Here is a 25,838-nt window from a genome sequence, read left to right on the forward strand (position 1 = left end):
TTTATTTAAATCATTTTCAGAGTGCATGTTTGTATATGGGAACACAAAAAACGATTAAGTTGTCAGCCAGAGTTATAGATGTATTTAGGAGTTATCAGGACTTTGTGATTTTTTTAAAACTATAAAAATTGCAATAAAATATCAACAATATGACTGCAAATTGTCATTTATTGGTGTATAGTGCATTTATAAAGTACTTTTAGATTAATCAAATATTCCTACACGCAGAATGCAGCGAAATTTTAATCAATTGAGCGAGTTTGAGAGAAGTCGAATAGTGGGTCTACGAAAGGATGGTTAGTCATTTAGGGAAATCGCCGCTAGATTGAACCGTAGAATGAACACTATAGTGAGTTGTCGTCAGGCATAATTCCAACAAGAACAAACAGGCAGCATAAGAGGTACTGAACAATCCCGAAGAACTACAGAACTCCAAGATCGCCGCCTTGAAATTATAGTCCTAAAAGAGAGATTCGTCTTGTCGAAAACGCTAGCAGATCAGTAGTTTGCTAAGTATGGAAGGCCCATTGAGATTCAAACCATTTATCGCCGGATAAGGAGTTTTGGACTGATTTCCTACCGTCCCCATCTTATGTTACCCTTCACCTTAAATCATCTAGGCTAGAGCGGCTATGAACCTCTTTCAACAAAGTGCAATCAATTTGCTACCTTGGCTACTTCGCCCTCCAGACCTCTCACCGATTGAACAAGTATGGGATATTGTAGGTAGAAGGTTGCATAATTTACCCCATCCCCCAGAAACCCTAACGGCGCTATGTCATGCTGTCCAGTTAGCCGGGAATGAAATCTCCCAAGAGGACATCAATCACCTCATTAGATCCATGCCTAGACGTTTACAAGAATGTATAAGACACCGCGGAGAACCGATAAATGATTAACTTTATTTTTTGGTTTTTAACAATTAAATTTGTTCAATTTTTTAATGAAGTATTTATTTTTGCGTGAGAAACGTGCACACCAAAAATTATTGAAATAAAAACAATTTCTACGGGGTGTTCTGCTTTCTATGCCACGCAATATACATTTCTTCAAATGTTGCTAGTAACTTAGTCAACTCCATGACTCGATGAATACGGGCAGATATCGAAGATAAGGGGTACCCCATGAAATATTAAAATGTTCATCTGCCACTTTAATACCAAAAAATAATAAAAACCAATTAGGCGTACGCATACTTTTTTGGTGCGGGAATTTTGAATTATTGTTTACTTCGTATTTGCAATAAATGTCATTAACTTCTATTTTACTATAGAGAATACCTTATTATTACCTATTATATAACTGCCCCTTGTATGTTTTCGATTTCCCAAAATGATTGGAAAGATGGAGAGAAGTATACCATCCCGATGGGTGTGCGAACATGTGTTCGACCTACTGCATATGTTAACAGAGCCGATCTGTTGACTCTGTCAAACATACCTCTTCGTATTTTTGTATTAAACCAAAGTAATTACACTGTTTCGCTTAATACAATGCGGCCATTTCTCTAACAAGGGAGTCACGTCTCCTTTAGAGAATAATTGTTGTCCTCCATTTTTACATTCCTTATTGATTTCTTTTACTGGTGGTCTTTTTTCTTTTCGCAGGCTCTAGCAATCTATCTTCTTAACTTGCGGATAATCTTATCTGTTAACGACAGTTCACCACGACCAAGATTTTTAATAGAAAATAGCAGCGTTTGAAGATCTAACTGTGATTGCCGTAATAACTTTATAAAAGAGACGAGAACTTCCAAATCGATATGATTTGTAGATTATAGTAAGTTTATTAGTTTTTTTTTTAATGAAACTGTGTCACCGATAAAACCAGCAGCACATTCATAACTTTGCCCTTCGACGACTTTGTTCCCTAGCGTGTTTTCTAGCTTTTAGACTTTAGGCGATTTCATGCAAACCACTTTAAATCCGTAGATTCGAACTCAAAAACTTAATAAATCAAAACCGGCAGCGACCGTCGAGGCACTAATTAACCACTACTTTAAAGTTTTCATTCAAAAACACCCCGTTTCTTAGTAAAAATATGACTGGCATTTTCGACCGACACTGAATCTGCATTAAGTCCCGTCCCCACAAAGGGAAACTTACGAAAAGGAATTTGTATAAGTTCGCCGTCTGAAGCCAAAGAACAGGAATCTGAAATAATGCAACTGCTCCGTTATATCAAAAGGATTATCCGCTAAATCCGGAAAAGTTTAAATCTTTCCTAATTTATCGCCTAAGTTAGTTCGGTAACTCGGCTTAATAAGAAAAACATGTTGGGAGTCGGTAATGGCGAGCACCGAGAACCTGCTTCTGCAAGATAGCAAGAATTTCCAGGTAATTTTGGCTTATTAAAATTCCCGGCTCTTTAACGCTTGTTTCCTGGAAGTGTCTCACCTTCTGATGCACTTTAGAGTTAGTGCTTGTTAAACTTTCGTCATTTGCTCACATAATGCTTAAGCCAAGATTGAAAGAAAAAAAATTGGATATAGTAGGACACGTGCAAGTAACATGTCGTCAAAATCTACCTATAGTGTGTCTGGGTTAAGGATTACCATTCTTGCAAGTTTCTTAGTCGATTTTGAGTTTTTTTATGTTATTTAAGTATTCAACGTGTGCATTCGTCTAATGGGCCTCATGACCCTTTACCCATAGTTATGGCCAGCTGCGTGCATTTTTATGAAATCAAGTTTCAAAAAGAATCATTAGAGCGTTTTTTACGACAAAAAGACCGTTTCGCAATTAGAATGATCTATAGTCCACCCATACCGATTTTCATTTTTCTGCTATATAGCACGTTCCAAAAAATCAGTAAACCATGTTTTTTACGTAAACAAACTTTAAAATTAAAAAAAAATTATTTTAACAATAAAACTAACTGACGGCTATTCAAGAAAAATGCACCAATCAACTTTGAAGTGTTTTAATACTAAAAACTAACCTTCTTACAATATATTTAAGTTGGTTTCAATTTAACCTAGAATAATAAATTGATAACTGTGACAAAAGAGTGTTTTGGGTTAAATATTAGAATTTTCAATTAACCCCACAATTTCTCTTATACATTTTTCAATACGTCGACGATTATTTCTCAATATGTTATTTAATTTTTGTTGAGTTATGCTTTAACGAGCTTCTTTAAGCCGCGCAAAAAGTTCTTCGCCGGTCCGGGGTTTTGTGGCATAAACTTTATTTTTTATTGTTCCACAAAGAAAAAAGTCCGTGGTCGTAATGTCCGGATATCGCGGGGGCCAACGAACAAGAAGACTACTTCGTCCGATCCAGCGGTTGGGCAAATTATCATTTAACCAATTTTTCACATTAATCGCGTTGTTAATGGACGCTACATCGAGTTGGAAATGTTAATTGTAGCGATAATCAAGAGGAAGCTCATCAAGTACATCACTGAACTCATTGTGTAGAAATATTTGAAAACGAGCAGCATCTAAATTTTTGTTGAAAAAATATAGCTCAATAATCCTTTGATTTATAATATCACAGACATGTTTGATTGATCTTCTCAAACACCCTGTATGGCAGAAAAATAGAAATCGATGCAGGTGGACTTTGGGTGATTCTAATTGAGAATCTGTCTTCATCTCGATTCTAAGAAAAGCGCTGATGATACTTTTTCAAATTTGATCCCGTAAAAATCCACGCAGTTGGTCATGATTATGGGTGAAGAGTTATCAGACCCACTAAACGGATGTTCACTATGAATGTCTCATTACCGGAAAAAAGTAAAAATCTGCCAAGAAATACATATTTTACAAAACTGGTAAACCCTTATCCCGGACACACTGTATATTACCCCTCGAGAGTAACTGTAAAGTTAAGGATCAAAGTTAGAAACAAAGATGTATTGTCAACAGTTTTGTGCCACCCCTGGAATTAACATAGTGTTATAACGCATGGACAAACTTCCACGTACTTGAAATACTGGAGGATTTGCGGGGGATCAAGTCGACAAACTTATGTATACGACTTAGGTGTGAATTATTCCGAAGGAAAAGTGTGGGTTGGTGCTGAGGTGCCAAATGGGTGTTTGTCTAGATACTTGTTAGGTTACACGTTGTGCTACTCGGAAGGGGGATAAAGCTGAAAGTTAAATATGAAGCAAAGGCGAATCTGCTTAATTCCAGGGATATAAGCAAATCCGGTAAGTTGTGGGTGTATCTTACCGAGCGGCTCGCAAGAGCCCAATAGCTTCCTCGTAGTCACCGTTCCTTAATTTTCTTTGAACCTTTTTCATTGCGTCAGCCCTGAAATTAAATACCTTAATAAAAGAATTGTTATTACGAAATAATGAGATCAAATAAAATCCGTCCGTAACACAAAATATTTTTTCACGGCGAATAAGAGCAATATTGACCATCTTCAAACCCGGAAATTCTTTGGTGAAATAGACCCTAATTTTACAAAAAAATGATGTAATGAATGGAATATAAATCGCCCATCAGCGAAAAGAACGATAAGAAGTGTCCACAAAGACAAAGTGCCACCTCGATCGAAACAACAGAGGTCTTTTTAAGTAAATAAAAAGAGGTGTTCAAAACTCAAACTCTTCGCCCACTTTTAAAACTGAAAAACCTCAAACTAAAAAGACAGAACTTTATCAAATCGTCCCTAATGATCTTCTGTATTAATCAAACTAAAAACCGCACCTTAATTGCTAATTATCGCTCATCAAGTCTGATGGTATTCTGAACGATCTATTAGGATTCAAGATCCGCTTACTGCTCGAAAAAGATGCTTAATTAAAAATCTTTAATTTTTTTTTTAATGATAAAAGAGTTGGTGTACCGAAGAACCGCAAATAGGGTTGACGTCAAAGGGCGCTTTCTCTCTCCAGGGACAATGCCTCTACATCGGGTATATTTAATTAAAAAAACAACAAATCCCGGCAGGAGTTTTTCTCCAAGCGAGAAAAAAATTTTAGAAAAGGGTCCAGCAATTAATTATTCGTTTTCGAAAGCTGGTCCCAATACACTTTAAACTTTTTTTAAACATAAAATTCCAGGTTAATTTTGTCAACGAAGTAAGAAGTGCTTGAAGAAATTTGATTCGATTGCGAAGGCTTGCCCGAACCCTTTGTCCCCTTTCTCAGGACGTCTGTATCTTGCCGTACGTGGCACTCGCCTTCCCTTATTAAGTTATAGGCCCCATCTGGTCACAAAGGCGCCTAAATTGTTTTCTAAAGTCGTATTTTATATGGCGCCAACCCTGTTATTTCGACCCTTGCATGGTTTACTTTACACGCCTACATTTAATAACCCCTACAGCGCTAATTGCTTACTTTTGATCATCAATTGGAACGTCTGAAGCTGCGTCGAATGGGGCAATATCATTAGGAAATTCCCTGACGTCCTGCAGGACCGTTGAGATTTGAGGAGACGCCTCATCCCACATAGATTCTAGATCGAGTTCCTGCGGCTGGGCCACGATTTTTTGAACTGTAACAAAAATATAGTTAAGAAAATGGAACCATTCAACCAAAAAAAGGGGGATAAAAGTATACGTTGGTCCCTTAAACTGCCTTTTAATCTGTCCGTTAGCGGTCCAACCGGCTGCGAAACATAGTAAGTCGCGGTTAATGGTCAAAGTAAGGCCCATTTTCCATTTCCCTTTTTCGGGGTGACGCTTTGTTATTTAAATGGCAGGGAGACGCTAATTCTCTCCCCTATTCGGCAAGGGCGACCGTAAAGGAATTTAAATTCGCACGCCGCAAGTAAATAAATTAATAAAGATGATGGAAATTTGCCGCCAGGTGGTGATTCGATGAATTGTTCTCGGTGGGTGATTTAATTGTCTATGGAAATCTTGTTTCAGGGTAATTATTTTTGATTGAGATACGAGGGAAGAAACTACCTTTGTTTCATTTGCGACGAGTTGGTTCCCGTGAGTTAACTTGTTCGCTGTGTACTGGTTGGCACCACCTGTTTCATTTTACTTTCGAAAATTCCTAGAAACATAGACAACAACTTCACAGAAATTGTCTACTATACGGTGGACAGTTGCTGACTGTTCCTAATGATTCGTAATTATTTTTTTATCATGATGGTTCCGAGCTATAGAGCAACTGATTAGCTGTGCTATACATTGGATCAATCCTGGTCCACTGCGCATAAGTCTGCGGTCACTGATCATCAGTTGCGACGAAGGGGGCGGAGCTAGTAATATATAAGGAAGGCAGCGCGAAGGATCCTTTCAGTACACATTTGATAACTTACGGTGATAAGTTACAGGGTACGATACTGTATTTGTGTATAGTATATTCTAAACTTACGATGTATCTATACATCGTTATTTCACTGTAACTTTAACACATCAAAATCATAATTATGTATGGTTAATATCGTATGTAAAGAACTGCATTATCCACGTTATAATACATCGCTGTTAAATAAATGACTCAACTTTAGGATTTGTGATGATTCACCAATTATAGATTTATTACAATTTCAATGCTATATCGGTTTATTACCCGAGTCAGTTAAAACGTTGCAAGTATGGCGGACCTCAATAAACTTTTTCCTTTCTTTACTTTCATCGATAAATTAGCCTCAACTTCTATAATAAAAACATTATCCGTATTGACACGACGTCAAGTTTGAAAACAAAAACTTGCCTGATAAAATAGTGATTTATGGGCACACAAAAGATCCATCAAACCAGTCATCAAACGTTTGAGGAAAGGAAAATTATAACCCGTAATCAGCCATTAGTGTCCCGAAAACAAATAGTTTCGCGTGTTCGGGAGCCGTTCATCGAAATGTCTCCCCGGAAGATTGAAGTTGTTTATTTAGCTGACAAGCTATAAATGAGAACCACTAAAATTGCTCCCTCAGTCATCGATTAAGCTATATAGATATGCGATATTAAACGACGATCATAACTTGTATGGAATAAAGCAGTGTTGGCTTTTTACGTCGTGATTATAAAGGCCTGTAATGGAACGGAATGACCCGCACAGAAAGCCTTCTGCAGCCCCCATCAGTTTTCCTGCGAGCCACTTAAAGCAATAACAAGTGAAGTAATAAAAACTTAAGATTAATGGCCGAAATTCCTCTATAATGTGTATGCTATGCCCTAACAATACCTCGGTTCCATTAAACCACTTATATTTTTCATTGGTCCCCCGTTTTCTGTCGTCTTTTTCCTTTTGGACGGCCAAGCAAACCCGCGACCGGAATTCCCGACGTGGAAAGAATGCCTCATTTATTTTCAATGCCTCGTCCATATGGGTCAACCGAGTTAAATTCTTTTGGTTTTTCTCCGATCCCATTTCATGGCTTCCAATTCCTCAACCAGTAAAAGTAAATGTTTTATCCAGCCACAGCGAGAAAATTACTGCTTCTTCCATAAAATTTTATTAGGTATTTCACGTGGTGTATTTGAATTACATAGCGATATTTAATTGAGATTATCCCATAGAAATCCAACTCTGACACTGTCTTGAATAAAATTACTAAGACATGGATGTGTAACTAAACCATTAAACATTTAGCTTACCCGAGACAGATAATAAATGAATCTGAAGTGTAAATACATAAATCATTTTGATTTTTGAACGTAGACAGAGGTTAATCGTAAATTAAAACCGAGGTTGGCTGCTTTGTCTTTCACGGGCAATTTTGGCCGGAATTTTGGCAATAAATGTCACAACTTGTGCTGAAAAGGGTGTAGGTTTATTGCTGATTATAACCAGGTATGTGTGGATGTTTTGAGAAGAAAATATGTTACGTTTGCTATGAACATCCCTTCAGTGTACAGGCAAATAGTCAGGATGAAGTATGCGCATGAACGAATTATAAATCAATATTAGGTACGTAAAATATATCGGAAATTGAAGAGTTTTGCTTTATACCAGACGGAAACATCCACGAATGGTTGTGTTTGACAAACACTGCATTGATACCGTGAAAGTCTACTTTGAAAATCTGAAGGTTTCCCCCAAGGATGATGTTGAATTGTACCAGATCTAATGTGATTAAGGCAACTCTGGACAGTGAGCAACGAACTACCCAAAAATACCACGACAACTTTACTGCTGCCGTCAATTTTTTAAGAACTTGCCTAATAGCGTGGGAATCTCCTAGAGGATCTTAAGAACTATTAAAACCAGATTTCGAAAAGGCGATGCAAGTCGCGAGCAATTTAATTACCAAAATTACAAATCCCCAAGTCACTAAAAATTAATTAAAATTCCCATTAAATATTGCCGTCTAAGCGGTACTGCGGGACTCAGGTACGAAGTGTGCCCTTATAAACATCAGCGATTTGATTTTTTTTTTTGTATTTTAAAAAATAACACAATAAAAAGATACGGAATATGACGCATACGGAGAAATCATAAAGGAAGCATTACTGCAAGAGCCCCCTTTATCAAAAGCAGTATGAACTAATGCATCGTCTAAATCTTAACACAATTCTAGAAGCAAACGGGCAATCAAAGACTTTGCTTTAATAAAACGCTGAGAAGAGTATTATTGATTGGGATTCGTCTTGATCCGTTAAGAGTCTTATGACGAGGGGAAATCCGTAAGCCCTAGATACGAGGGGATTAAGGTTTCCCTTTTACACTGTTTCGTTTCCTGGCTATCTCTGCAAAACACACAATAAAGGGACGAAGGTCCTCTTTATGCGTTGCACGTGGAGAAATTAGAAGCCACCAAATCATGGGAATTGCACAAGTTTGTTCGACTTACGTCGGGAATCGAAAAAGTCGCGAACCCGTTTTTGTTTGTGTAACTGCAGCTAATAAAACTCGACGAAGAGTAAACAAGAGAGCATTTCAATCAATAATAATTTAAGTTCTGCAAACGATCCGTTGGAACATTTAGTGAACTCCGAACTAAGAGAAAACCGGCAACTCAGACAAGTTTCGGTGGATTAATTGGATTTGGTCGCGTTTCCACTATCGTTTGCAAAATGAATTCGCCTTTGGCCTAAATAAACTTGAAACGTTTTCCCCAATAAACTTCAACGAGTAGGACATATTAAGATCCCCGACCACGTGGCCCGCGGTGCGGTTCATTAACTTTAGTTCAATTTGAAAATAAAAATTAAAAATTGAGCTCCCTCTTTAAATTGAGGCTTCAGGGCTGCACAACTAGATTGCGAAGGAGAACTTCCCAAAGGATTGCTGAATAAAGTCCATAAGCCTATTATAACCGTTGAAAGCTTGGGCCCTATTCCTCTGTGGCATTAATAGAACAATCCAGGTCATGGTAATCGGCAGGGTTTCGAGTGGCTTATTAATTTACTGTCTAATATACTTTAACATTGGATTTAATAATAAACCTAAATACTTATTGGCTCAGTTTTAATGCGTAGCTTTAGCTCGCTATTAAACTTGTTATTAACCAGAACTAATCGCAGAGCAACATGTACCAGCTAAAGTTTCATCACACTCATATATTTCACTTTTGCATATTCAAATTTATTGGAGGTTGCTTGGGAACTTTTCGGCAAAGCACGGCCGGAAGACATAAGCAGCTTCTGAAAATGTGGGTTGTTAGTTTTGCCAGTCGAGTTCGTGTTTTCCTTTAATTTGTAGAGGAAATATGTAGCTAATTGAACGTCTGGAAGTATCATTTTGCTTCGTTTGCTAATATTTCAGTTTTAAAGCTACAATAATGGCTTTCTTGGCAAAAAACTCCATCAGACAGAACACCCGCTGGAATCAATGATGGATTGTGAAAACTCCGAGGCATTAATGGAAATTTTTCTCTCCGTCTTTTTGCGTTCTTATTGGGAATATCCATTTACACCGGCCGAATTAAGAGCTTTCTGGTGTACGGGACGCAACCGGAACAAAAACGTTTATTTATTTACGAGTTAATATCCAGTTAATTTTTCTTCTTTGTTTCAATCCACGCAATCTTAGCGAAATGAAAGAAAGGAAATTTGTCTTATGGAGGTTCTGTTTTTGTACCTGCTGGTAAAAGCAACGTAAGGAAAAAAGCTTGCTAAGAGGAATTGCAAAGCGGGAACACAGGAAGGTAATTAAGAGAACCTAGAGAATGTAGAAGGTATTGAGATTGACAGTGGATCTAAAAGCTTCCAAACATTCCTTAAGCTTTTTCCAGTTGGACTTAATGAATAACATTGGATACCGAAGACGATAGATTCTTAAGTGTTCCCTTTTTCTTTCCCAGTAAAACAAAAAATGACGAGACTTCTTAAAGGTAGGCGAAGTCCTCGAAGTGTTATAAATAACAAAGAATAAAGGAAGAATCCTGGTTTCAAAACGATGAAATACAGAGAAGAAACGATATTTTCCATGTCCTTACCAAGATAACCAGTGCAATTATCTATTTGCTGTGCACTTATTACATTAATCCTTTTGAGGTACTTTAACATATTTCGCATATATTTTTTTAATTTTAACAGCTAGATGGATATTGCGAAAATCAAGAAATCAAGACTAACGAGATACATTTCATTCAACGGCAGAATATATCTGGAGGTGGTTGAAGAACGTGCTGAAAGAAATCCGTTAAAAAAATACTTACCAGCACTTTCTAGGTTATAAACAACCTCTTTCCACGAAACCCCTTATGCAAAACAACATGTTTTCCTATTAGTTCCCTAAATATGCCAAACGCCAATCTTCCTCCCCAATCGAAGAAAATTCTTCGAGTGGACTGAGGACAAAGCCTATAAGACAGGAGAAAGGGTAAAAATGAAACAAATCGCTGGTTTATTAGAAGATTATAAAAGTTCCTGATGTGGCCTAAATGACAAAAAACGGAACAGAAGATGCTAGAAAATGTTACTCCGAACAAAATATCACCTTTTGTTAGAGATTAATGACGGCCCGGTTGAAGTCTCATATCTCATTCTCGAGAGATGGACCGGTAGAAGGAAAATGAAGAAATTCAAAAGTAAGATATTTATTACGATATTCAAAATATGCGGAGAATCCAGGCATCTTTGCGAAGGCTTGAATGACAATGAATTAGACGAAATCTATCATGTAGCGAAGAATCAAGATTCGTCCTGAAATTTACACGCATATGCCATACATACATACAGTCTTATGCAGAATTGCATGTCCCAGGTCCTTTTTGGAGATTGAAAAAATCCTCAAAGGTGTTTAGAGAGCAAAAAGTGAGAGGGGTAAAAGGTAATGGAAGAAATCCCTGATAACAGAAGCATAGAAATGAGAAATCCCTGGCTCAATTTAAGATTTCCAAAACGTCTCGTTTGGTAGTTGATTCTAACTTTGGCTTCAATATCAAGAATTTCACCATAAAATTATCGTGTTTTTAACTTTTGTCCAAACATGCAAAATTCCCTTTCTTGAACCGCAATGAATAACAAATAGTAAAAAATAAGTTCAAAACACTGTTTTTCTCTGAAAATTCAATATATTTATATAGTTTTTGATTCCTTTCTTTTTCATTCTCTTTCATTCCTTCAATGAGAGTAATTAAAAAGTTGTCTGGCAGTTTTCAAAGAAACATGCATATATAATTACTTTAATATCTTTTTTCCCTGAAATTCCAACATGAATAGTTTCAGCTTCTTTTAAGTTCAACTTCTACAAGTTGGCACATCCATCATTCGTATAATTAACGGTCTCTACGTCCAATTAATATTCAAAACGAAATGTTCGAAATAACTTGGACGTCTAAAAGATTAACAACGGATGACGACGGGTAAATTTCTCTAACTTAATTAATGCAGGCAACAACTTCACCTTCGGAAGTTTTTGACTTGAACAACGACAGGAGCGTTATTAATTATAAAATCGGAGACACTTTGTGTTTAGTTTATCCCCACATGGGCGTCAAAATTCGTTACATAACTCGGGTGTGTTATAGAGCTTGCAACTCAACTTCATTATTTCAGTAATTATGCCATTCGTCGGCAAAGTTTGCCCTAATTACCTTGCACTAGAGTAGAATAATGAAATGATGGCACCGGCAACTTGTGGCTTTCCCAGCGGTTCACTATCACGAATTGAATTATTATGCAATATTGACCTGAACCTCAGTTAGTCTAAAACACAAAACTTCGAAATACTTACCCTTTTTGGGGTTCTTCTTACGTTTCTTGCCTTTGCTTTGCACCATCACTGTTCCCTCCCGCCCGACGAAAGTTTCTAACATCTTCAGGAAAATGTGCTGAGTTTCAATTAAATCTTTCAGATAAGCGTCTGACATTTTCAGCTCATCATAGTTTACGAGCAAAGTTAGGATAAACTCCCGATATTCCAGGACGTAGAATATGTTGCTTTTGATTACTTTCGAGGAATCACGGACGTTACCTAGAGAGAAGATAACTTTCTAATTGTTGCAGTATGAAGGATGTTTATGAGTACCCACCATCAGGTGATCTGTCCATCGCGGATAAAGTCATGAAGAGCTCACGATAAGCCAAAACGGTCAAATGGAGACGGCGCGACCAGAGCTTCAGTTTCTTTTTATCGGTGGCCATCATGTCGTAGAAGTTTTCGCTTTGTTGTTGGACGTAGTGGAATGTTTGGACCGACAGTGTTTCACTGAAAAAAACAGAAAAAACGTGTGCAGTTTGTGCCTTACGGTCGCACTTTGAACCTAAAAAACTTGCTTGCATACAAAAAGGAGCGACAAGTCACTACTATACAGTGTATTTCATAAACATACTAACACTTTCAGGGGTTGTAAAGCTCATAAAAACAAATCTTCAGATCGAATAAAATTACATCCGAAATCGCTTCGTTTCCAAAGTGCAGGCTGTTTAACTTCTTTTTTTCTATATTTCAAAAACAGTTTGGGATAAAGACATGAAATTTCTTAAACTACTATAGTGGGATAAATGTGTACGTTCTGAAGTAGGCAAAATATTTCAACCTACAACAGTAGCGTCAATGCGCCCTTCCAACGTATCCGCATGTGTTAATGGCTCAGAACTTAACGGAATCATACTTTGGGAAAAGAGTATTATTTTACGTTGAATTAAATTAATTTCTTCTAAAGTATTTAAAAAATACCGCTTGGAAAACCTATACCGGTTTATTGGTAGGCCCAGGAATAGGAAATTATTTTTTATCTTGAAAACACCTACTTGAACAACAGAATGCTACGAGACCTTTTCTATTAAGAATTGATGGAATATTAAAAATATATATTAGTATTTAAAAAAGTCAACGGCGTACCAGTTTCTTCATTAAAAATATCCCATTGAATGGCTGCAAAGACGTCACTGGCGTCGATGACAATAATACTCTGCTTGCCTCAGAACATGCACAGTTATCCCGCCATAGCATGTCTCGAATTTTATGCCCGTATCACAAATCGTTTTTGAAATATAAAAAAAAAAAATTATGAAAAATTTAACACCCTGTGTCATGGCAACGAAGCGATTTTGGACCTAACTTTATTCGTTCTAAATATTTATTATTATTTTATTTTATGATCTCTACATCCCCTCAAAGTTTGTCGGTATGTTTATGAAACATTCTGTTTAATACATTTTTCCTAACATCCCAAAGGAAAAAATAAAGTGACACTACTGCACCTATAAGACAAATTAAGAGGTTCCTTCGTATTTATTGCCACATGGTATTTAGGAATAGGCTCCTATTAAAGAAACCGCGGTTTCTCTTATATGAGTTGGCAATTTTAATTATCTAGTATATAAAAGGAGGTAAGGACTTATGTAAATACGCAGATATACGAGAATCAAATCGTCAAAAACCATCCAGGGAATATGCAGGCATCCACAGTACCTGGCTCTTACCGACGAAGCTACGAATAATGTAACACGTTTCAATTTTTAAAATGTTTTACCTTATGAGGTTGCTAACATAGAGTGTCCGACATTTTAGAACTTTCGAACAATCTTGAATACCTCATTTAATTTTCATTGGCCTCTGCTGTGTTGCAGGCGGCAACTCACTTGAAATTCAGGTTTGCCCCCTACTGACAAAAATTGCCACATGTATTGAGATAGGTAGCAATGAAAATTAAATAATGTATTTCAGATTGTTTGAAGGTTTTAAAACGTTGATTCGTGTTATGTGCGTGACAATGCAAAAAGCAGACTTGAAAATGTGCTACTAACATAGTTTAATAAATTTGATGTACGGTTGTGCTGAAAAAATACATTTAAAGGTATAAGTTTGTGTCTATTTGGCTGTACAGGTTAAACAAGGAACTATCCTCTCTCCATTGTGTTACGAACCTAAAGGAAATAAAAACAAATCCTGTATATTATACCAAGTTACGAGAAAACCCAAACTTTGCTAATAATTCTGGATTGAAGTAGGAGTAGAGGAGACTTAAGAACAAAGTTTTTGGTTTAAAAACATGATGTTAAAAACAGCCTTTGTTTTTTATTCTTTGTGTTAATGACTGGAGTAGGCATTATCTGAATTGCATTATTATGATCGTTAGCCATTTCAGTTCATTGATATCAATTAGTGCAGCTTTACTGACCGTAAAGGAGCTGAAGGAACAACCAAAGAAAAGACCGAAAAGGGAGTCGGACTCGAAATTGGGAAGTGAATCGACAATACATGTGGGGACCAGGTGTTGCTCGTACCAATGCAAAAACCGGAGTTTTATTCTTAAAATTGTGTATAATAATAATGTTCCCATAACTCGAGTGAATCTTGTAATATCAAATTAATTTCACTATGTTTTAGGGTTTAAATCTAATTTAATTGGGTTGGAGGAGTGAGGGGAAGAAATCAACGGCTTCTTTATTAAACTGGTTGACGTTTTGCAATAATTATTGCAATAAATTAAGCGTGAAACGTGAATTAATTTAAAAAAAACAATAATATTAAAGAAATTATTGCGAAACGTCGACCGGTTTGGAAAGAAGCCTTTCATTTCTTCCAACGACCCCTCTAACCCAATTAATTTGGATTTAAATTCTAAAGCAATCAATTAACACCTGGGTCGATAACTTCCACAATAGCAGAATATTATTTTTGATTGAAAAACATAATTAAACATCAATTCAATAAAAAACGCATGTATTCGCATAAAGTTCATGCTTTTTTAAATTTGAATACTAATTTCAGTATCCTAGATTTTTTTCCTTGCATATATTATTCCTTTTTAATGCATTTTCCTGATCATTTTCGCAGATGATTCGAGCGCAACTTGAAACCGAGCAATGTAGAGCGTACCAAGTATGGATTAAACGACTTAAAATCGTCATGTAAACTGAGGCAAAAAATTAAAACCATCGAACAAACCCATAGGTAGAGGTAGATACGAACGAGCTCCCCTGCCAAGGGCCCGTTTTTCAGTTTGTATCAAAAGATTGTTTACATTTATGCTCCCAACAGCAAAAACGCAGTATAAGTATCTGCAAATGTTTTTCAGATTGCGTAGGCTCCAATCTACAGCTATATTTTGTTTATTGATCAGTCGCATTTGTAAGCTCAACAGCGCAGAAAGAAACAACATGAATTCAACTAGAAAAAGGGCATTAGAATTAATTGGGGTTCTCAGGCGTCAAATGCACTATGTATCACCGAGCAAACGTTCATTTTCGACTTCATTACGCTGAATACATACAGTGTGTCCATTTAAAAATGAACTACCCTCAATGTTTCGACGATTATCGAAACGCGACGGTTTTATTTTCAAAAGGAGCATTCTTTAAGTCGGTTTTGAGTTAAATTCGATCCCACTTTAGCAGGAATGGAAACAACCCCTAAAATCTTAAATGGGAAGGGGGGTTGATTTATATCTCTTTCGAAAGGTCTTTCAATTATCTTTCCGAACGTATCTGATTTTCTTTTATTTAAAGATTTTTGAAAAATCATGTCCAAATGTTAAACAAACTTCGGAATCAATTTTATCCTAGAAAAATCGTTTAATGATGTTTTAAGTGTTTAAAATGCTGTCCATTATTTTCTACTCTTTTCTAAACAGTAATAAAATTTATTTTCACACTCCACTCTAACATTCACAGAAACTTTTACTTGAATTTTCTTTCCCGCAGCCGCAATTCTTTTCTCCAATTTTTCCAAAGCTTGAAGTTGGGTTTTGAAAACAATAGATGATTATTGTGGTTTTTATTTACTTATTTGTATTTGAACATGCATTTATTTAAATATTCTACATGTAGAAAACACAGTACGAATGAGACTGTTTGATTAAAGAAGGACGATAGGAGGATATTCATTATGGCAAATTTTGTCTCGCGATTTAAAAATCGTGTGTTTATAACATTATTTACAAAAATTGTATATACGATTCAACAAAGAACCGAGATTTTTTTCATCTACGAAGAATATGGAAGTTGCGCAACAAAGCAGGAAATTTTAATGGAAAGAATCCCAACATTATTTCGAAACATAAATACGTGATGGAATTAGTTGCTAAATTTACTAAAACTGGTTCCGCTGTCAAAAAAAAGTTCAGTACGTGCATTGAATGAAGAAGCTCAAATTGCTGTTTTAACCATCATTCCTTGCCGAACCGGCAAGTTCTGTTTGTGCTGTGGCGTATGAAGTAGAAATGTCTCACGAAACAGTAAGAAAATCTCTCAAGTTAAATAAATTTCATCCATATAAAATGCAAATCTTTCAATAAGTTTTTGACGACGATTTTAACAGAAGAATTCAATTTTGTGAAACTATGACATATTTTATAAATGATAACCGAAACATTTCATAAAACATTTGCTTTAGCGATAACATGTTATCAAACAGAATTATCGATACTAGAGAAATGAAAACAATACACAGTATCTGCAAAAACTAAATGTTTGAGTTGATATTCTTGGAAATGCCGTTATGGGTCCTTTATTTGTAGAGGAAAACCTAACAGATGAATTCTGTTTAAATTTACTAGAAAGATAATAGATCAATTACTAACAACGAGTTTAGAAAATCAAGTTGATGCGGCTAGTAATAGTGTTTTACAAGATCTTCACTTTCAACGAGATAGAGCTGCACCACACTATTTTCTTCCTGTTAGGCAGTGGTTACACAATAGGTTTCCTGGTAAATGGATTGGTCGTAGAGGTCCAATTGCTTGGCCACTACGATCGCCTCATTTAACACCTCTAATTTTTTTTCTCTGGGGACATTTAAATCTCTTGTTTATAAAACCCGGTTTCAAGATTTGGAAGAACTGAAGAGAAGAATTACAGCTGTGTATAAGGAAATTCAAGTAGAAGTTTTTGTAAATGTGAGATTTGAACACTTAAAATATTAATAAACAATTTTTGTACAATGCAGTTGATACCAAAGCTTGTTCAGGGTTTGAACATGATTTTTTGAAAACCTCTCAATTAAAAAAAAGGGTATATTTGAAAAGGTAATTGAACGACCTTTAGGCGAGATCTAATTCAACCCCCCTTAGCATTTAAGATTTTCGTACTTGATGCCACCCCCTGCTAGAGGATGCATGCACTTTGAAAACCGATTTAAAAAATGTCACAGTGTACATCATCGATAAGAATTAAGTGCGTATAATATACACGTTTCTTTTACTAACGACTGCAATATTGACAATCAGCCTTAACTCTAGTAATAAACAACATGTTTCATTCGTGTGACAAGTATATTGTATACAATGCGTCAACGTGATAACATCACCAACATAAAGATGAAAAATATGGTTTGTGTTTATGCGCAAACACATTTTAGAAGTTTTTGGGTTGCTGAAAGATACCAGGAACTTTATCCCAATAATATTCAACCAAATCGAACGTTTAAAGGACGTTACAACAAACCGGAAGAGATTTATTCATTTCGTTTAAAAATAAGTAAAGAAAGACAAATAATTCTCACGGTCCAAATATTAGAAAATCCGGATACTAGCGCCAGCCGTATATCTGAGGCAGCGGGGATCAGAAAATCATAAATTTTTAGACGTCTACGGAAAGACGCTGGTTCCATATCAGTTTATGCCTGTTCAAAATTGTTGCGAAAAGATTTTCAATCCAGAATTGATTTCTGCAATTTGTTATTCCAAATGCAACATCATGACTCCATAGAATTGTAAATCAAATGTGTTATAACAATAGTGATAAAACTTTGGTTTAAAACGTGGAAAACCTATTGATGTTGACAGTCGAAATTTCAAAAATTTACTTTATTAATTTTCCTTAATTTTCAATGTAATTGACTGAATTTAAAATATCTCTAAAACCGTTAGAAACACGAGTTGTTTTGCAGAATACCTTTTTAACATACGCTTTAACTGCCGCTGCGTGTTCACCTCAATTACTAAAGCAGGCTTTATGAGAGCAGGAAGCAGAGCGATGCATGTGGAAAACAAAATTTATTTTCCTAACGATTTTCACAAAAAAGAACGAACGCAAATCTGAGCAGAGCATTGTTCAGTTGCAAGGAGCGGAGCAAGTCCGTACGCAACTTGCTGCACACATTAGTTTGCAGTGCGACCCATAAAGAATAAAGAGGAAATTTCCATCCTCGGCGCAGTCAAGGAATTAACGATGAATACCCGCAAATACTGCGAATCCTGAATGCATATCCAGTAATTTCCATATTCCGGCAGCAAAATCGTTCAATATCTCATCCCGACAATATTCAAATCAGTTTTTAAAAGACCGTTTTCTCTATTCGTCGGTTTTTTGGTATGCGCTTTTATTTCCTGTTGTATCGTCAATATATTGAATTCCTCCCGCTTTGCGTTCTCGCTTAAAGCATGAAATATTTCCTCGCAGTCACTGAACCCGATTCGGCAAGAGAAATCTATAAGATGGGACATATTCAGTCAGAGCAATCGCCCAGCGCGAAATGGGCCAATTCTCAATCGACTTGACTGATCTCGAGTAATAAAATTACCAAGTCAAAACGCAGAAAAGTAACAAACAACTGAAAAATGTAGATATAAGCAAACTCACCTAACGAGTTTCACTTCGAATTTGTAGCACCTGTTGAACTCCATGAAAAATCGCATGGCCCACAGGTAATAGGATTCATCATGGGCCTGTGCTTTTGCCCTAACCAAATTGTCTTTCACGTGATACATCAAAGTGTTGTACGCGCCATTCAGAAATTCGACACAGAATTCCTTGAGGAAAAGCCGAATACTGAAAGCGGATCTCCGCCCTGTGGCTGCGGCTTTTATCTGAGGAAAAAAACTCTTTGGCATATTTTGAAACTTTTGAAAACTCTATTTTACTCAAGATGAAGTTGTCTTAATTTATAATTTTTAAGAACTCACGAAAGATATAATAAAGAGAGATAAAATTGGACATTATCCAAACTGTAGTCGGAACTAGTCGAAGTTCAATTAAAGATAACGACGACTATTCAGAGACATAAAATGAAAACGATCCGAACAATTCTTAAGTAAAATGAAAGTTTTTATCCAGCAACTTACCGGAAGGCGATTTTTCGGAGTTTTAGGCTTGGTCTTATCGACGTCGAAATTGAGTGAATCCAGTTTGCCTAACGGCTTGTGATAAATAAGCTCGTTGTCGCTTATAGACTTCATCGACTTCACGACGAACGTGCCGCCGAACCTCGAGTGTCTGGAAAATCATCACATCCTCATCATTTAACTAAGGAGATATTATTTTCTCCAAAACTTTATTATTTATTCTCGAAATGGAAAGGCCATTTTAGACACTTTCTCTCAATAATTATTTTCCGCACAACCAACCCCAGGCACATTCCTGGAGGAGATAAAACCAAACACAAAGATTCCCCAAAATACTAACTTACCGCTAGTTAAAGTGTGGAATTTTTAGCATTTCCACAGAAGCAAAATGAATATGGCATGAGTTATAAAATTACAAAATGGAAATTTCCAAGCCAATTGCTTTGCGGTCATTTAATTGATTGCAGTTGCTTATTACAAATGGACAGAAAATTAAATTGGGTTCAAATAGCCACAAAATAAAGCAGACAATTGTGGACATGAAGCAAAAAATAATATTTAATTTTAAAGTAAGGACGAAGTCGATATGTAGAATAAATAGTAATTGTAAAATCACTGCTTCGCTAGTATCGAAACGTTCGAAAATTAAGGGGTAGCGCATGGACATATGTGCAACAAAATAAATGTTCATCTTTTTTTTTTAAGTTCGTACAAAAACTAAAAGGCATTAAAGAGAAGTAAAAAGCTTAAGTAATCAGTCAAAAAATATGTAATAGACTGGAAATTTGAAAATCGTCGGGCATTTACCTGTGACTAGCTAGACAGTATAACAATTGTCTGCGACAGTTTAAGTGAAAGAACTCTAATGATGCGTTATTATAGTCAAAGTAATGATAATTTCTCCGGAACCGTGTATGCATGCTTCTATCTCTCAAAAGCGAATATTTGATCTCTGATCCTCAAAAGAACGTCGATGTAGCAGCATCAAAACCTATTTTCACGGATCAGCTCACACTTTGAAGGCAACTCCTCACTATTAGGACTATTTTAGGACTATTTTACCTCGTTCCGCTGAAAGCTTTAGCCTTTTTCTGCCTCTGGTTGATTTCTTTATGCCGAATGGCCAACAGCTCTGCCTCATCCCGAATTTTTTCCGTTTGGCTTCGCTGCAAAGCAGCGTGTGCGAGCTCGGAAGCGTTCTGTTCACGCAACATAAACGACAGAATCTCCAAAATGTGTAAGTAATATGCATTTTCGATCGCCGAACTCGATATATACAGGATTATGTCCAGCATGCCTGATTGATGAAGTGCCCACAACACCTGAAATGGACGTCGGAAATTTTTATTTTTATAACTCCCTCGTGCGGAAAACCGACAGTTAACGCGTCATTATTTACAGCTCTGCAGCAAATGTGCTTTGACACTTCACATTACTGCAAATATCCGAAATGATTAACATGCTGGAAGGTCAAAGCACCAGTGTCGAACAGAGGAACACGAACTAATTAGCAATTAAAGGATTCTGCAGCTGAATGACACTCAATTTTAGCTGGCAATTAATATTGGTACTCCAAGTTAATTAGGTATAATGCGATGTCAGTATAACAGTAGATTATAATGTGTAGTAGCGAACACCCACAACTAATTCCCGCGCCCTCACCTGATCATGAACACTGGCATCGTTATCTGGTCTTTGTTCCATGGAATCTGCAGGAACGTACAAAACGTTCCTGATTAATATTAAAATCCTCTCGATAATTAAGCTGTTTTCGTCGCCTCTTTGGAAAGGCTCCTGAAAATTTCAATAAAAACTTAACCAACCCAAAACTGGCACAAAGCGGTTAAGGAGATGCGTTCATAATTCATATTAAAAGGAAAATTATCTGACAGAGCAAACACACTACAATAATAAATGAACTAGAATTTAATAACTCCAAAGAAAACTTAACCATTGTTAAGAGTAGCGTACAAAGGAATCCGAAACAAAACCAAGAAACCTCGACAATGGAATTCTCTTGGCGAAGGAAAAAGAAACCCTAAGCTCACCCCCCGGAGACTTTCGGCAAGCGCCTAACTTGCGATTTAGGTTTTAATAATGTCCCCATAAAACTTTAATTAATTTACTTTTCAGGTCCTTTGTCCCCGGATATTTATGCCGTGTTTTTGCCTGAAGTATTCGGACTACGCTCCGAGGAATGTGGAAAAAGATTAAGCAGAATATAGGCCCCTTTGCCAGCCCTAACACAAAACACTTACAATTTCAAGAATTTTGCTCAATCTGGTGCTGAGCACCGCCCATACAGCTTCGTCTGCAAATGCTTCTTTGTAATTTTTTAAATGGTCTTCCACCTGCAGGTACAAATTCCTCGTAGTCTTCTCCACAGGTATTTGCTCGTTCCACAACATCAAAGCCGGAGTTGTTAAATTTACAATCAATCTGGAAATTGCAAATAACAGTTTTGAACTTTTGAAAGTTTTCTCCGGCGGAATACACAAAAGAATTGCAGGTGGGTGTAAAAGTATATCATACGACTCTGCAAGGTAACCCATTCGTGAAACGATGGTTTAAACACAGGAAATTGAGTTCTCATTCCCCAAAGAAAATTGTTTGGAAATCGGGCGGAATCTCAGCACAAAACTTTTCAATTTATTCTGGCAATAGCTAGGATGATATTGCTTTTCAGTTATAGCCTGCGACGAAATTCAATCCTTTACTTGCCAGTAAACGCTGTATTGCTACGTAAAATCCCAGATAGATTTTACTGCACTACACACCATAACCGTAAAAGGGAATTGAAATTATGACATTTTTCACTCAATTCGAAAAGATTTTTTCTCACGTGGAAAGCCAATTAATTTGCTTTTAGACCCAGTCGTATGAAAGTCAGTTCAGCCGAACCAGTAGGGCTCCTTGGGCCATCCCAAGACAACAGCATTGTTGACAGACACGAATGAAATTAATTTGCCTGCATTGATACTTTTATTGGACGATTTAAGCACCAATTCTGGTACACTTAGTATGGTTTTCAAATAATTGGGCGAAAAAAAAATTAATTCCCTTTTAAATTAAAAAAAAAAATCTTTGCAAATTAACCGAGAAACAACATAATTTCGTAGCACTTTGCGTAAGCAAAGATGTTCTTATTGGATGCTTAAAGTACCAGTTCTGTTTCGCCTGAACCGACTTTCATAGCTGGGCCTTTAGAGATTTTAATGTGCCTATCTGTCTTCATCTAAACCATGCGTGTTCAACTTCTATCAAGGCCCAGGAAAGAGTGTATAAATCAGCTTGTATAAAGGGCCCGACAAATTAAATCTTTGAACGGTAAGCCTACCGCTCGGCCTACCTCCATTAAACATTTAAATTCAGATTAAATTTTGATACGGCCATAAAAAGACCTAAGTCTGAGCGCTAAGCCTTAAAACTTCACGACAGTAACTGCGGGGGTTCTATTTCAGGATTTACATATTATACTTTCGCAAAATAAATTATGTGCTCGGTTTACTCTAAAACACAACGGTGTTGTTTACATGCAGGATGTGGGTTGTTGAATATCGCCTTGAGGTTTGTTTAAAAACATGGATATGGGATTATGTAAGTGGGAGGAGGGCCGCTAGCAAAACAAGTCAAAAAGGCGGATTTATTCTCTCAAATAAAGATCCTCGGATTATCCATTCCAAGATGGTGGTTACATGATTTGCTAGTCCCCTTCTTCGTACTAAAATACATATATATACATGCACAGTGAGGTCCAAATTAAACGTTGATGTAAAGGCATTTTAAGAAGTATCAAAGATAGAAAACTGGTTAAATTGAAAAAGTGAAAAGGAATTTAATAGCGAGTTCATTGCAGTTTTGCTGTTTTTTTGTTTTTGAATTAATTTCTAAAACCCTGCGTTATCGAAAAAGATATGCAATCACTTGAATTAAAAAACGTCTCAATTTTGAAATCTGTAAAAACAGGAAAATTTTTGCGACCTATACACCTCTGCGGTTAGTTTTAGTTGCGACGTTTTTGAATCAGAGATATGAGTATTAACTTTTTTCCTTACGTTACTATTTTTTATTTAGGAATTAAAATCTTTCCACTACGAATTAGTTAATGAAATCGGCACTTAAATTCTCTTCAACTTTTCCCATATAGTCATTTTTTTAGTTCTTATAATTTCCAAAATCCCATAGATGTCGACCCAATTTGGGCCCCAAAATATTTTTTGTTTGATAAGTTTAAAAGCTCCATTTCCTATAATACATATATGTATACATATTCAGGGGTCACCTTTGAAAGCTCACACAATCCGCATATGGAAAATTATCAATTTAATATATTTTTGAAACGTGTATTATTGTTTTATGGGAAAAACCTGACATTGTAAAAATATTTTTAAGACAATGTAACTTCTCGTTACATCGGAAACTGACCTTCATTTAATTTTTTAAATAGAACATGACAGTTTTTTTTAGTGAAAATAGGTTTTATGTTGAAAATAAACATAAGTTTCATAATATAATATAGTACCGATTTTCAACTTTTTTTATTTATTTTGAATTTTACAACTCTTTCGGCAGTTGTAGACCTTTACTAAAACTAAATTATTTACAAAACTATTTGACATAAATTGATGAAGTAAATTTTATATTTCTGGAAAATTAACATTCTTATTGTTTTCACTTTTAGAATCTCAGTTACTGGAAGTACCTTTTTCAATACCAAATATCAAAGTTCTTAACAATTTTTTATATCTTTCACATTTCTAATTATGGAAATTCTGATTTAAACTTTTAAATATTATGGTTGTCAGGCATTTTCTCGGACGTTTTAGCCACAGGAACTACGATTTTTAATGTCAACACTCAGATTTCTAGTGTTTCCATTTTTTGTTTGAACCACTTTTCACAGTTCTCTGAACTTTTCATAGATTTTGATTGCGACAACTGAATATTTAAAAACAAAGTTATCGCGAATGTTTCCTATTCAATACTCATAAACGAGCTGGCGAGTCGAACTGCATATAAGGAACTTGGTAAAAAGAAACGCAAAATCTCAGAATTTAACTCATTTTTTAATAAAAAAAACTATATTAACAAAACTCATTAAGACCCTTTCAAAACCTCCAAATCTTAAGTGTAATTAAATTTTTGTATCTTTGGTTATACGGCCTTAAACTATTAGGACTATATTACCGAATTGGTTATTACTATTTGTGACTGGAACACCAGATATAACAATAAAGTGTTCCTTATCCAAGAGATATATTTCCGATTTATTCTTCAAATTAAACAACTTAGAATTTATCTTAATCATATCCAAAATTTGCTTCAGATACCGAAGTTGTCTTTCAAAAATCCCATGACATCACTGGTTTTAAATAGAACTGGCAATACTGCAATAAAAAATATTTTCGAGTATTTTTTATTCCATTTTCTACAATGTATAATCTCTGAAGTATACTCCATGATCTATGTTATTGGAACTCCCGACAACCCTATAGGAAGGATAGAGGTCCCTTAGGAATCACCACGTTTCTCTCAGGCTACCTGCTGGACAATTCTCTGAAGGCTAGATTTCCTCTTAACCCCAAATTCATAAACACGCTTCTACCACTTGTATTTACACATTAAACAACCAAAATTGGATTGTGGTTCAATTTCGATACAATCAGAGGTAATAAATAGCAGAACAGTAATTCTAAACTTATTACTATATAATTTATATAAATATTAAATAAGTCAAAACAGGGTTTCTAAGATCATACAGACAAAGGCAGCAACTTAATTTACCATAAAAATGGCAAATTTGCAATTATTCGTTTCTTTTTAGAAGATTTTCATTAAAATCTCATTTTAATAAGCTGCCAGTTCGTATTCTAGTTGCTCTTAAGCGCATTGAGAATTACAATGAGTTTAAAAGGAGTAAGAAACAGGATGTGAAGGACATGTTGAGTGGTAGGTGAGGTTTTTCATAGCATTTTGACAATTTAACCTGAAAATTTATTCATGAATTTCTTCGTAAAAGCGCTTCATTAATTAATTCACGTACCTACACATATAAAACTTCTTTGACACTGACAATTTTGCCGTGAGATAATTCAAGAATAAAGACGCAAAGTTGTTGTGCTTAGATTTAAACGTGTTCTAATTGTTGAGATAATTCCAGGCTTCGGACACATAAAAATATCAAGTGTCAAAGATAAAATGTTTTATTTATTTATTTATTTATTTATTGGCGTTAATTTTTCCCGTTTGCTTAAGATTTGTTTGCTAAAAACTGCGAAAGACGACAAAATTCTCAATAAAATATAAAAATATTTTGTTTATAAATTGAAGTTGGTAAAACAATTCAGTCAGTGTAACACATATTAGTTTATGTAATATCACATAACATGTGCTTTCAAATAAAAGAAAACAACACTTTTATTCTGTAGGAATCAAAAGTCATAGAATAATTTATACAAAAGATAGCTCCTCAGATACATTTTAAATAGGTCTATGGACTTCAGTCAAATAAAAAAAATTTGTGTAA

At 35.7% G+C, this 25,838-nt stretch overlaps 2 protein-coding genes across 3 annotated transcripts in view; both read right to left on the bottom strand.

Moving 5' to 3' along the window:
• LOC136345507 (protein timeless homolog) overlaps positions 1-25,838 on the bottom strand; it is a 118,044-nt gene that overhangs the window by 91,021 nt on the left and 1,185 nt on the right. For both annotated transcript variants that reach the window (XM_066293871.1, XM_066293870.1), the window contains exons 2-10: positions 21,571-21,751; positions 20,975-21,106; positions 20,375-20,634; positions 19,313-19,463; positions 18,831-19,057; positions 12,335-12,510; positions 12,037-12,276; positions 5,296-5,452; positions 4,181-4,261 (exon numbers count right to left, since the gene is read on the bottom strand). In XM_066293871.1, coding sequence (XP_066149968.1) covers positions 4,181-4,261; positions 5,296-5,452; positions 12,037-12,276; positions 12,335-12,510; positions 18,831-19,057; positions 19,313-19,463; positions 20,375-20,634; positions 20,975-21,106; positions 21,571-21,720 — 1,574 coding nt within the window. In that variant the 5' untranslated portion in view covers positions 21,721-21,751. The remainder of the gene's footprint in view (positions 1-4,180; positions 4,262-5,295; positions 5,453-12,036; positions 12,277-12,334; positions 12,511-18,830; positions 19,058-19,312; positions 19,464-20,374; positions 20,635-20,974; positions 21,107-21,570; positions 21,752-25,838) is intronic.
• LOC136345504 (methyl-CpG-binding domain protein 5/6 homolog sba-like) overlaps positions 1-25,838 on the bottom strand; it is a 266,872-nt gene that overhangs the window by 50,968 nt on the left and 190,066 nt on the right. The window lies entirely within an intron of this gene.

Source organism: Euwallacea fornicatus, chromosome 20 (assembly GCF_040115645.1).
Source record: "Euwallacea fornicatus isolate EFF26 chromosome 20, ASM4011564v1, whole genome shotgun sequence".
Taxonomy (NCBI): domain Eukaryota; kingdom Metazoa; phylum Arthropoda; class Insecta; order Coleoptera; family Curculionidae; genus Euwallacea; species Euwallacea fornicatus.